The 12,809-nt window shown below is 45.0% G+C and overlaps 1 protein-coding gene across 1 annotated transcript; it reads right to left on the reverse strand.

The window, feature by feature from the left end:
• Nucleotides 1-100: 100 nt before the first annotated feature.
• LOC309355192 (phosphatidylinositol transfer protein beta isoform-like) lies at nt 101-11,943 on the reverse strand. The gene is made up of 12 exons (XM_081885776.1): nt 11,816-11,943; nt 9,745-9,775; nt 8,836-8,981; nt 8,670-8,761; nt 7,640-7,647; nt 7,259-7,333; nt 5,917-6,000; nt 4,965-5,042; nt 3,998-4,108; nt 3,581-3,703; nt 1,599-1,680; nt 101-1,127 (listed from the first exon to the last, which is right to left on the reverse strand). The coding sequence occupies exons 1-11, from the start codon at nt 11,833-11,835 to the stop codon at nt 1,633-1,635; spliced, it is 816 nt and encodes a 271-aa protein (XP_081741902.1). The 5' UTR covers nt 11,836-11,943; the 3' UTR covers nt 101-1,127; nt 1,599-1,632.
• Between the last annotated feature and the right edge of the window lie 866 nt (nt 11,944-12,809).

Here is a 12,809-nt window from a genome sequence, read left to right on the forward strand (position 1 = left end):
GGACTTCCAAGATCTCACCCTACTCTATGAGATGAGCCACAGCAGCCACTAACCCTCCGTGTCTCCCACCCACCCCACAACAAGGAAACAGGACCAGAACTCAACTTCAAGTTTATTTATTGTTTTACTTTTTTAAAAAAAGATTTCAGTGTTTTTCTTGCTTAAAAAAAATACTGTTCAGATCCTTAGTAATGCACTATTGGGCCTTAAATGCCTCCACTTCCCCCTCACTTAAGACCCAAAGGGGCAGCTGAAATGTTTCTGAGTGACTCTCCCAAGCGGGGGGAAATTACATGCCCTTCCCACCAACACAACGGGGAAATGAGGGACAGGGAAAAGAAGATTAAAATAAAAAAACCAACCAACAACCTAGGAGTAGAGTTCAGTGCCACTTAAAAAGGAGGAAATGAAGGGTCAAGAAACAGACCCTGAAAATTTTAGCCACATGTGGCCTTCTTTGGAAAACAGGGCAGGTGAACTTTGCTGCCTAAAACAAACGAGTCAGTTTAGTGGCACGTTTTAACTCCACCATATGGCACGGGAAGAACCGAGAGTGAAACTGCTGCGCTCATTGTTCCCCACAATCCCAGGAGATGAATGTGGTGCTGAAGCAGCGCTTCCATGCCTCTCCAAAAGACAATTTTAAACCCACAGTGAAGGCAAAAATGATGCTCCTTATATAGTTTCACTCATTCTCTTCCTCCCCACCCCCATTTAGGCATTCCTGATCTTCCTTTCCCTTTGGCCTATAGAAAGCCCCTCCCCAAGCCAATACAATTTCAAATAAGGTTAAGGTTAATCTTATTAATAGTCATGCAGCCCTGCTCCTGCAGGGCAAAAATAAGAGAGACATCCCCACCCCACCCTGGAAGGTCCTTGCCTCCCCCTTTTAAGGCCCCACTTGTGGTGAGGGGGGCACCTATTAATCCATGATCAGTAAGAAGTAAAGGGCAGTTTCCTGGGGTTTCCCGTGCCGGCAGAAGCAGGGGCAGTTTTGAAGACAGTATTTTCGGACCAGAAGGACGGAGAAGAACGGGAACCCATCTTCCCCTCCCAAGGTGGCAAGGGGAGGGAGAGCGGAGTCCCACGAAGAGAGGTCCAATCTCAAGTCAGAAAGGGCACTGCACCTGGGAAAGAAAGAAGACAAAAAGGAAGTATTAGCAGCAAAAAGCAACAGCTTTCCTTTTCTTATTTAATGTTCTTTAAAAAGACACGTTGGCCTTCTCTGCGTGGCAGGAGCAAACAAACCAGAAAGTATCCAGTTGACCATAGTTTCTGGTTTCATCTGATCCAGGAAACTGTGGTAACCAGCTCCAAAGCAAAAACCATATATTAAAACCATAGTTCTAAGTTGCCTTAATATCGTTGCTTGTTCCAAATTTGGTAACTGTATCTCCCAAGTTTTGACAATATGGGATACTTTGGTTAATCAGAGGCACCCAGGCTTGTTTTCTCATACCACAAATTGGCTGGGGGTGGGCATAGGCACATGCATATCATGGCTTGATGAGGCCAAGATATGATCACTGTCTCCTCCCACCCACACCCAGTTTCCACCCATAACTATGTAAAGCTTTCCACTCTCCAGTTTCTTCTACCTTGTTACTTCTCGGCCCAGGCAGTAGGGGGCGCTCATTCGTCCCCTGCAGTCATTCCTCTCACAGTGCCCTTCTGGCGTATCTGCAACAAAACAAGATCCTTCAGCAGCTGGGTAACTTCCAAGTCTTACATGGTGGTGGTAGTACTGGCTCTGTTTACTTCCACATGGCCTTTCCAGAAAGATTTGCCAATAAATTTTAAAAAGTTTTTTTAAAAAAATCAATAATCAATTACAATTGTATTTAAATGCACCAGCATATTACCAAACATTATAGGGTTTGAGGGTTCAAAGCATATTTAATACTCTCTGGGCAAGACAGGAACCACATTTAATCCCAAAGTGCAAAATGGGATCTATCTATAAACAAAACACTTGTATGCACCAGTTTTTCCTCCCTTTTCTTTTAAGGAGGAACAGATTCAAATAAGGGCAGGACTCCTATATATTTTGTAAAAGTTGTATAGGAAAAGGTTTTAATCATCAAAAACTAGAAAGGTATATATTTACAAATATATAAAATATCTTTACAGAAGCATTACATATTTATGTAACGATACATTTACAGACATTAAAAAACTACAAATTGAGGAAACAATGGTAAGCACATTAACAGTTAAATATTTTAAAAAGAGGGGATTTTTGCAGTGCATCTCTTACAGCAGTGGAAAAAACCCATGCCTATCAAAATATCTTCTTCCACATTAATATCATATAGGACTGTCACCCAATTGTGGAAATCTTAGTGCCTCTGTGGGGAACATTTGGTGCTCCATATGCTGCTGAACTACAACTCCCATCATTCCTCACCACTGGTGATGCTTGCAGGAGCTGATGGGAGTTGTAGTTCAGGAACATATGAAGGGCCAAAGCTTCTCTCACCTTTAAGCAGATCAACTGAGTTTTAAAACAACTGAATCTACATAACCTGCATATGACTAAACACTTTTGAAGAAGGGAAAAAAGTATACCCGATTTTAGATGGCATATGTATAGGGTGCATAGATATCTATAAGTTTTAGATGGCATATGTCTTGGAAGTGGAGACCCCTTCTGTGAGAGACCGAAGAGGGATTGCCTCTCCCAAGATGGGGTCCGCCATTGGCAATTTTCACATTTCAGGATTCGAATCAGGGTTTTCCGCTTCTATATTAGTGGATCAAAACCACATTGACTAAATAAAACCCATGGCCCTAGCTGGAAACTTCTCCTCTTGTCAGGGGATCTGCACCTACAACAACAAGTGTGCCATAGGGGCAGAAAATATAAAACAGGAGTACCGAGCATCACTCAATGGAACAGTGGCAGCGATTTTTAAAAAAATCTTGTCCTGGCAGATCTGCGTAGCAACTCAGCTCACTCAAATCAACAAAGCCTCAAGACTAGCCATGGGAAAACAAACAGGAAAGGGTTTTAACTAAGCTTCTACAAGTGGGAACTGAGCTGGCCATGGAAGGCCTTTTTGGGAAGGGAGTTTCACAATAAGGAAGCCATGAAAAGAAAAGGCCTAGCTGCTTGACCCCACCCGCCTTACTCTCCGACAGCAATGGCATCTGAAGCAGGCCACCCGTAAATGATCTCAGAGATCAGGCTTATATGGGCACAGCCATCCTTTCAGACCCAGTGACAGGGAAAGTTGTAGAGTGGTACCTCTGGTAATGTACTTAATTCGTTCCGGAGGTCCGTTCTTAACCTGAAACTGTTCTTAACCTGAGGCACCACTTTAGCTAATGGGGCCTCACGCTGCTGCCGCGCAATTTCTGTTCTCATCCTGAAGCAAAGTACTTAACCCGAGGTACTATTTCTGGGTTAGCGGAGTCTGTAACCTGAAGCGTCTGTAACCTGAAGCGTATGTAACCCGAGGTACCACTGTACGTCTGGCCTTCCACCCACAAGAGTTCAAGCACAAAAGTAAGGGAAACTCTCACAACCCAAACCGAGTGCCCCTCGCGCCCGCAAACCTGGTTCTCTGCCCCAAAATACCTCATCAAGCTCCCTCTGTGTGTCTTCCTCCATCCGTCGAATGTCAGCCATGGTTAAATCCACCCACTTGTCCAACCAGCAAAATAGCTGCCTATGGAAGTTGGTAAAGAGGCGTCTTTCTTGCTGTAGGAAGAGAAGAAAGGCTTCAAGAAAACAGGATGACAAGAATACAAGAGACCTCGAAGTGGGGATAATAGTCTACACGCTCTCTTTGAGGGGGAAAGTCCCTGGGTTGCATATTCTGCAGAGCAAGCTCAAGATGGGTTTTTTTACCCCCACCTCTTCCCGCCCCTAAAAAAAACCTCAACAACACTAGAGAAAGTCTCAAATCCCATTTGCTAATATTGCTCTGCCATCTGTTACTATCCAAGCAAGCTCCGACGCAGATCAGAGCCAGCAGCCTCGGCCTGTTCTTACCTTTTGGATAAATTTTTCCACTCGGCCCTGAAGACCCCACCAGCGGAACTTCACACTCACAAGTTTGTAGGCACACATGTGGGGGCAATCTTCATTGTTGGCTAGTTCCCGCTAATGGACGGGAGATAGGGGAAAAGGGGAAGGGGGAGAAAGGAAGAAGCCAGGAAGATTAGGTCTGGAGTTGCCGCTGAAGTTCCAAAGCAAACTTGTGGAGATTTCTCTTATAGATGAAACATCTGAGGGGGATTTGCGGGGATGAAAAAGCGATTTACCCCTTTTTTATTTTTCATTTAGAAGTATTTACACCATGCCTACTAACCAAAGTTCTCGAGGCGGCTTGCAATGTATTTAAAACACAACAGAACAGACAGCGATACAGACACCTTTGCCCTGATTAGTGTAAGTTTCCCCCCTCCCCTTGTTCTCCAGAGTTCCTACAAATGCCATTCTGCAGCTGATTCTTCATGCTGTAGAAGCAGATGGGTGTTAATTCCACATGGGTAAGGGCATGGAGTGACTGCTGTTTATGTCTCTCACAGCCCCAGCCCTGGCAGCATTTATTGAAGGTGCTGGGCGTAGCACCTTCCAGTTTTGATAAGACCCAGCCTAGCTCCAAAAAAATCCTACAGCCAGTTTGTGCACCCAGTGACCACTGCAACACTTGCTTTCTCTCTTCCTGCCATGACTAAAAGGTCACAGAGAAGGCTCCATCTTTTGGGTTTGGTGCCACAGCAAGCACACATTTTGCTTTGCTAAGATGAAACCTGCAGACCCCTGGGGTCCCACTACCACCGCCAAAGCCTGTCTTCAAAACAACGAAGAGGCCCAAGATGTATGGATGGGAGGGAGCAGGACACACTTACGGGCTGGTTCGCAAGTTTTGCTATCATCCGTTTATTATTTCATTTATGAATTGCATCCCATAAAGCATCTTGAAACAAATTACAAGACAGGGGACTGGACGTACCTTCCAGTCAGGACCAAGAGGCCCTCTGCCCGTCTTCAGTGATTTGAAAAGAGCCGGGTCTTCATCTGGCTTGTAGTCCTGAAAGATAAGAGAGCAGAGATGAGAATGTCAGCAGTATGAGATACAGGGGGACAGAGCTGGATAAATGCCATGAAGATCTTTGTTCAGCAGGTAGAAAAGCAGTCAGAAAGGGCAGATTCCCCCTGACACAAAAACAGGGCCTGATAGCATCTAAAAGCCAAGAGCCAGCCCTGAAAGCAAAAGGGTACTATTTTGGATACTACGAGCAGTGCAAAAAGTTGAGCAACAATGTGGTTTTAGTGGTACCAGCCATCACCACCACTACTGTTACCTTCACTCTAAGGATGTAGAGAGAATGGACTAGTCACTTGGAGGCGAAGAAAAAGTGCTCAGCATATGCTCAGAGACAAGCTCTCCACCCAGGGGCCTCTCCTCACTCAGAGCGGGGGATCCCCTTTCATCACTTCTGTAGGCCATGGGCCAGCAGGAACAAATGAGATCACAATGTGGAGCCTGGCCAGATATAAGCAAACTTCCTTTCTCTGTCAATGTTGGGGGGATAAAGGAGGGAGAAGGAAGAGGAGCGAGTTGTGTGTGGAAATGATGGCCCCTCAGGCCAGGTAGTGGTGGGCAGGATAGCTGCAGCCTAGAATTGCTGAGGTACTGTTCTCCTGAGCTCTACCAATCTAGAGCAATTCGAAAGAACAAATGGTTCCAAGTAGGGGGTTTGCAGATGCTACAATAATCAAAAAGATTCCCTTTGTGCTCACGGCTTTCACACTCCAGAGCCACAAAGGGATCCTTCTTTCCTATCAAAAGCAGTCGGCTGGAAGGGCGCTTTCCCTCCCAGAATTCCCCTGCCTTCTGTGTCATGTTAACCTTTGCCAAACACTCTTCCAACTGCCAGACAAAAACCAAGGTTGCCTCTTACGTCATCTGACACTTGTGTCCGATCAGCGACATCTATATGGACCACCTCAACATCTTTCCAAGTTTCCGCATCGAGGCTGTGGACCTGCAGAGAGAAGAGTTTTTATGTCCTCACCCGAAACAAAAATGGGAGTCGCCAGCACTGAAAGTTTGATTGGGCTTTGTTGACTTTTTAATATGCTTCCGTATTATGTTATATGCTTTGTACTGGCCTAAAGACAACAAGTGTTAGGCAATCAATGTGTTCAATTTAATAATAATAATGTATTTCTCATCAAAACACACAAGATTTGGGTGGGACCTTAAGAGAGCTGTGCATAAACAAATGCCAGCAAACCTCAAAGAAATGAAGCAAAATTGTAGAATTGGCCAAAACTCCTCCACAATGATGTGAGAGATTGATAGTCATACAGAAAATGATTACTTCAAGCTATTGCTGATAGATGCGGTTCTAAAAGCTCTTGAATCATAAGGTGTACTTAGTTTTGCACACATGGCTTCTCCATTATGGCTTTATTTTTGCTAAATAAATCATGACACAGAGTAATATGTCATGTGTTGTTCTTCACCTGAGGTTGTATTTACCTAATTTTAAGACCTGCAAAAGAACAGATGATTGTTATGTCTTCATATGTAAAACCACAGAATTCAATTTTCTCATGACTGTATAGAAATTAAATAATAACATATGTAACCCAGATTTGCTTCAATAAAAATCACAGAAAAGTTTAATACCTTAAGATTGCATCCCTCAATACTGCCAAATATTTCAGTCATTTAGAAGAGAAAAAGACCTCTGTAACCCCAAACTGCATCCAATAGTTAATTATAAAGCATGTTTCTCTTCCATACAGTCTCCTCTAAAGTGCTTTCAAGATCTTTGCAAGAATAAGTGCTTTATTGCTTATTATATATGCAATGGAACCTTAACAAAGTCTAAATTATTTATCCTAGCTGGTATCTTTCCTGGATCTGAACTGATTCCCTGTATGTGGTGTTATTTTAAAGGCATTTTTATGTTAATTTTTTGTGTTTGTTTTGTATTCAGTTGTTTTTACATATGCAACTATTTTATATATGCCGTTGTATTGTAAATCACTTCAAGGTGCCTCACAGGAAGCAACTCATAAGTGACATAAATAACAACAACTATTCCGGATACAAAATATCTTCTTTGTGCAGAAAGAAAAAATGCTTGTTAATCAAATACCATTCCCCACCCCTTAATAATAAAACAGAGCATCTGTGCCCACGGTCTTTCTATTAATAGAGAGTACAGTTCAGCAAGACTTGGGCCCCCTGGTTCTGTGGATAAAACGTGGTGTTTCATTCCCGTCACTTACATTGTCTTGGTCACCTAAATCTGGTTTGTGCCAGGTTTCAATTTTGATGAAGAAATCATCCTTCATATATTCATTCTGTCCAAAAAGGAAAGGGTGGGGAAGAGAGAAGAATGGTTACCCAGAATACTTTGTGGTAACAAGAGCACAAGCAGACCTAAAGCCACACATGACTTGAGCAGACATATTACCCAGAATGCTCTGCAACATTCTGGGATGTGGGTGTGTGACTCATGAGAAGTGGACTTCATGGGGTAAGAGGTGTGCCATAGCTTACTGGAGATAGGCGAGGGCACAGATGTACCCAGAGAATCTGAGGAAGTTGGGGTTCAGTGAGAAGCGCTGTCTGCCCACCCACAGATGTCCCTTCCCCAAGTCACTTACCGTAATAACTGCAGCAGACGGGACCACAAGAAAGAAGAGAAAGACAGAACATGTTAGTGCAGGAAAATGAAACGAAAAACCTTCCCTAATCAGCTTGATGTAAGTCTTCTCTAGCCACAGTTGCCATTTATGTAACCCAAATCACACAGGACAGTTTTAGCCCAATATATCCAGCAGGTTAGACAAAGTGTGGAGAAGCTATGGTCCTCCAGTTGTTGCTGAACTGCAACTCCCATCAGCCCCAGCAAACATGGCCAAAACCAGGGATGATGGGAATTGTAGTTTAGCAACATCTAGAGGGCCAAAGGTTTCCCACACCAGTTTTGACTGTCCCTGAACTCTGATAATATTTCCTGCTGGCCTGGACGGGGCGTGCAAGTTTGTGTAGAAACCAACTGTACAAATGTAAAATTTGCATTTGTTGGTTCTCCCACTTTTGCCTCAGGACACACCCAACACCGTCCAAAGAAAGTTGCCCAAATGAGAATGTGGCCCTTGGCCTATGAAAACTTTCCCAGCACTTGCTCAAAATGAATGTTTATTCAAACTCTGTTCTGTGGAAACTTGAGGTTCCTCTGGCCTGTGTCAATGAGAAGAGCAGTAATGTATGAAAAGAGTTTCCCAAGAGGCTGCTTGTTGTAGGAGTTTGCTGGGTGCATTTCTAGGTTATATACTCAGCTTAAGAAGAGCAGTGATGAATGGAGTGTACAGCACTTCCAGAATCTCTGCCAAACAACCCCTGGATTTTTGCCACTCAGCCATTGTTCAAAAGGATCGTTCAAGATAGAGAGTTTGAAAAAAATGACAACACTCCAGACAAATTTGTTCCCCTACCAAAGCATCTAGGTAGGACAGGGTTTCGCAAACATGGGTCTCCAGCTGTTTTTGGACTACAACTCCTATCACCCCAAGCTAGTATGACCATTGGTTGCAGTCCAAAAACATCTGGAGACCCAAGTTTGGGAAACCCTGACCTAGGGAGTCCCAGTGACAGACATAGCCCCTTCTCCCATCCCTCTCCCTGGCTCACCCGTTCGACAATAGGGATAGGCATTCCAGGCTCTCTCGTGAACAACTAGGGACCCCTCAGGGGCGAACATCTTAATGAATCCAGGAACTTTGCTGCAAGAGAGAGAAAAACAGGGCATCAGAGGAAGCCCATGCCTTTGGATGCCCGTGCCCAGGAAAGACCTTACCTCTGGAGGTGGTAGATCTTGTGGGTGAACTGCCCCCGTTCCCCTTCACGCTCGTAAGGTTCATTTTTTAGCACCTCAATCCCTTCGCCGCCGCCAGTGTTGTTCTTGCTGGCTTCAGCAACAGAGAATAACTGCCCCACCTGATACTGAAGAGGGAAAGAACAGAGGTTGGAAATGCCAGGAGATTAAACAGGAGATTCAAGTTCGACATGTCCCAAAAGGAACTCGTCCCAGTTCAAATTTGTCCCTTTACAAAACAAAGTAGTTGCCTTCAGGTCACAGTTCCAAGTTGATCCAAATGATCCTCAAGAATTTTTTTTCTGTATTCAAAACGCTCCTGTGCTGAAGTATAAAATAAAAGTATAAAATAAACTTAAGATGAGAGTCTATAGAGTGAAAAGCACAGATGAGAGAACGAACTTGAAGATAAAACTAGAAATCATTCAAAGTTCTAAGCCGAAACAAATTTAATTCAAGTTTTGATAACTTGGCAATTCTGGAAACTACTTTCAGATGTAGTTTAGAGACTTTTGAACTAATTTGATGAAGTCTGTTAAGCTCATTCCAAACACTGGGAAAGAGAAGGGGAAATACTCCTGCCCCATTGGCCTTCAAATAGGGCACAGGTCTTGGGGACAAGGAAGGCCATAGGAGTCACTTGGCAAGACCTGCCTGCCCCAATTACTGCTGGGTGGAGAGGGAAAGAACAGGGAGCCAGAAAGAGAGACAGAAAAGGGCAATGCCCTTTGGGTTTTTGGTTCTGGCCCCACCTCTGAAAAACAGGAAGAAAAGCACCCCAAACTTTCTGCTGATTTATGCCAACCCATTATTCCCCCCCCCCCATTGATTAACTAGGGGGTCAGCAAGGTTGCACACTTCCTAATACCACTGCATGTAAATGGAACTTACCTCCTCTACGGAGCAAGGCAGCACAACCCGGCTGGTTTTGGAGGATGGAGATTAAAGCAGCATGGGAGGGGGGGGGAGAGGAAAGAGAACAAGAGTTAGAGAGGGGATCCTCCAATGCCCAAGCCCTCACACTCCACTGCCACATGCACCAGATAACAAGCACATACACACTTTATTCACCCTGGAATGTATTTAACAGACCGTTCAACCAAGACCATTTATAAAGCACTACTGTTGCATCTGAACTATTATTATTATTATTATTATTATTATTATGTTCTAGAAAACTGCCACTAAAACTAGTCTTAAAACAACTTACAATATGATATATCAAAGTGTACAAAAATTTAGAAACACCGAAGAACAAGCCACAATGTAAAATGCAGCTTTAAATAACACTGAATAAATAAGCAAGCCTATCAAATACCACCAGAGGCCTGGAAGTAGAGGAAGACCTTACCTGGTGCCAAAAAGGTATTAAACTTGACACCAGGTGGGCTTCACCGGGGAGACCAATCCATAGATGGGGTGGGAGGAGAGAGAAGCCAAAATGTCCTTTCCCTTGTTGCCAGTCACAGAACCTTTCCTGGAGGAAGAGGAAAGCCTCTGATGACAACCACAGGGCATGTGTTGGCAGAGGCATTCTGTTGGGTATTGGAGAAACTTTCTAGGCTAAAATCAGAACTTTGAATTGGTCTCAGGAACCCATTGGGAGCCACTGCAGCTGGGGCAAATGAGAGTAATAGGTACTTGTTGTCTGGTGCCTATTACCAGTTTGGCAGCTGCACTGAACACTCGCTGCAATTTCCAAACAGTTTGCTAAGGTGAGCACATATATAGCACATTGCAATAACATACATATGCAGGACCCTGGTATCTCAAAACTTGAAGGTCGTGTACATTGTATACATTTAAAGTACCATTAGAAGCACACGTTCCCTTCAAAAAACTATGGGAACTGTAGTCCATTGAGCGTTGTTGGGAATTGCAACTCTGAGTGGTAAACTACAGTGCCCAGAATCCCAGGGAGGCGGGGGAGATGTGCTTTAAAGGTGTTGCAGAAGTTTCGCTGAAATCAAAACACAAAGCAGCTTGTCTTCTTTGCCCTGAAGAAGAGCACACGAATATGCACGCAAAACCTTCCTAAACTCACAGAGCAATCCTAAACAGGCCTATACAGAAGTAAGCCTTAATGAATTAAAAAGGGCTTTCTCCCTGGAAGTGTGCGGCATCCCTTGAGGCAATGTTATTGTATGTGCCAGATGAAATAAGTTGGGAGTGTCATCTCCCCACCCCCAAGGGGTGGCGAATGCCTCAGCCAGCTTTAACAAAGATAAATCTGCTGCTGCCAACTTCCCCTGAAACAGTGCCCAGCGTGATTTGCGGTAACACTCTGAAACTGCAAACATTTTGTGTTTCCTCCGAAAGAAGTTCCTGGAAATCAACAGGCCTTAGTTTAAAGAAAGTGAGCCGAGCAGTGCACAAAAATTATGACGGACTCAGGGATCCGAGGGTGGCACTTCTCATTTGTTCTCCTCCCTCACTGATTATTCTATTGAGCTTTGGTGAAAAAACATGGGTGGAGGTTGAGGAAGAGGGGAAAAAAATACATCGAAATGGAGAATAACGGTATAAACTATAAAGCAAGCCAAGTGTGGAGGCAGCCAGGCCGCCTCCTGTCGGGAAAACATGCCGGGTCAGGGACCCTAGATGGATTCCAGGACTGGGTGTGCGAGAAACCTCCTGGCAGGGTAAGCCGAATGGGCCAAGGCGACCCCCCACTCCTGCTTTTCAGAGGAATATGAGAAAGCGCCGCCCGTTACATTGCAGAAACAAAAGGCCCCATTCATCCAAAATATCAGATCTCACCCAGCGCACATTATTAGGCGCTCTAAAAACCCCCAGCAAAATACAGAAGGAAGAGCCGTAGAAAGGGGCAGCCGTATGTAGATGGGTCCCTTGTCTATCGCCCAGCCATTTTTAGGGAAGCCCCCTCCCCACTGCCTAGTTAACCCTTCCCATGTCCTGCCCCACCCACGCTGGCGCCCCCCACACCCCTCCCAGTACTCACAACTCTTTGATCAGCACCATCCTCCCGTCCCTCCGGCACCCCGCACGCCAAATGCACCAGCCCTTTTCTTCCTCTTCCCCCCTACCCCGGCCATTGACGCCACTTCCGCCCTCACTCTAGCGCCCGCTCGCCCGCACCTGCCCGCGACGACGCCACTTCCGCCCTCACTTGGGCTTCGCCCGCGCTGGCGGGAGCAAAGGCCGGCCACGTTGGGGAGGAGCAGGTCGAAGGGGGGGCTCTTGATTGACACCACAGGGAAGCCGGGGAATGAGGGACGCTGAGTGTTGCATTGGACAGAAATGTCCACTAGGGGTCGCGCTCCAATCGGGCGTTCGGAATCGGCTCTGTTGAGAGTGCTTCTGAGATATGTGCAAAGCGCCTTTCTAGTCGTATTTGAGAAAGGGCAAGATCACGGACCTCCTGACTTTCATGCCTTTCAAGGGTTTGGTACCCCACGCGAAATTGATCCTTGTCCCTTCTGTTTTGAAACTATTCACTGTATATACTTTTTACTGAACCGTGAAAGGGACAGGAGACATATTTCGAGGATGTCCTCGAAATTCCTTTAAATCATGGGCATAGCCAGGATTTATATTAGGGGGAGTAGAACTAAGCTGTTGGTTAAGTATTTCTATTTATTTACTTTATGGGGGGCAGCTTCCCCCTGCCCACCCCCCGCTACGCCCATGCTTTAAATGTTCACATCTCTATGGAAATATACATCGCGATGCTCCAGATCAATAATGCATATTCCCAAGTAAGTGTGCACAGAATTGCAGCTGTATTGCATTTAGAGTAGGAGATCTGGGACTTTGAGTATTCTAGATAGGGGGTGCGATGTTTTCTTTTCTGGCAGGTCTCTTGCGCCGCTGACACAAGAATTTTAACCCAGGAAATATTTCCCAACATGAAGATGGGAGGTGGAACTTGTGGACTTTCTGACTGCCATGTACAAGATCCCAGGGTTCGTTCTCTAGGCCTGACAGAGTAACAC

This window comes from Podarcis melisellensis (genome assembly GCF_964234715.1).
Source record: "Podarcis melisellensis genome assembly, chromosome: 13".
Classification (NCBI taxonomy): Eukaryota; Metazoa; Chordata; class Lepidosauria; order Squamata; family Lacertidae; genus Podarcis; species Podarcis melisellensis.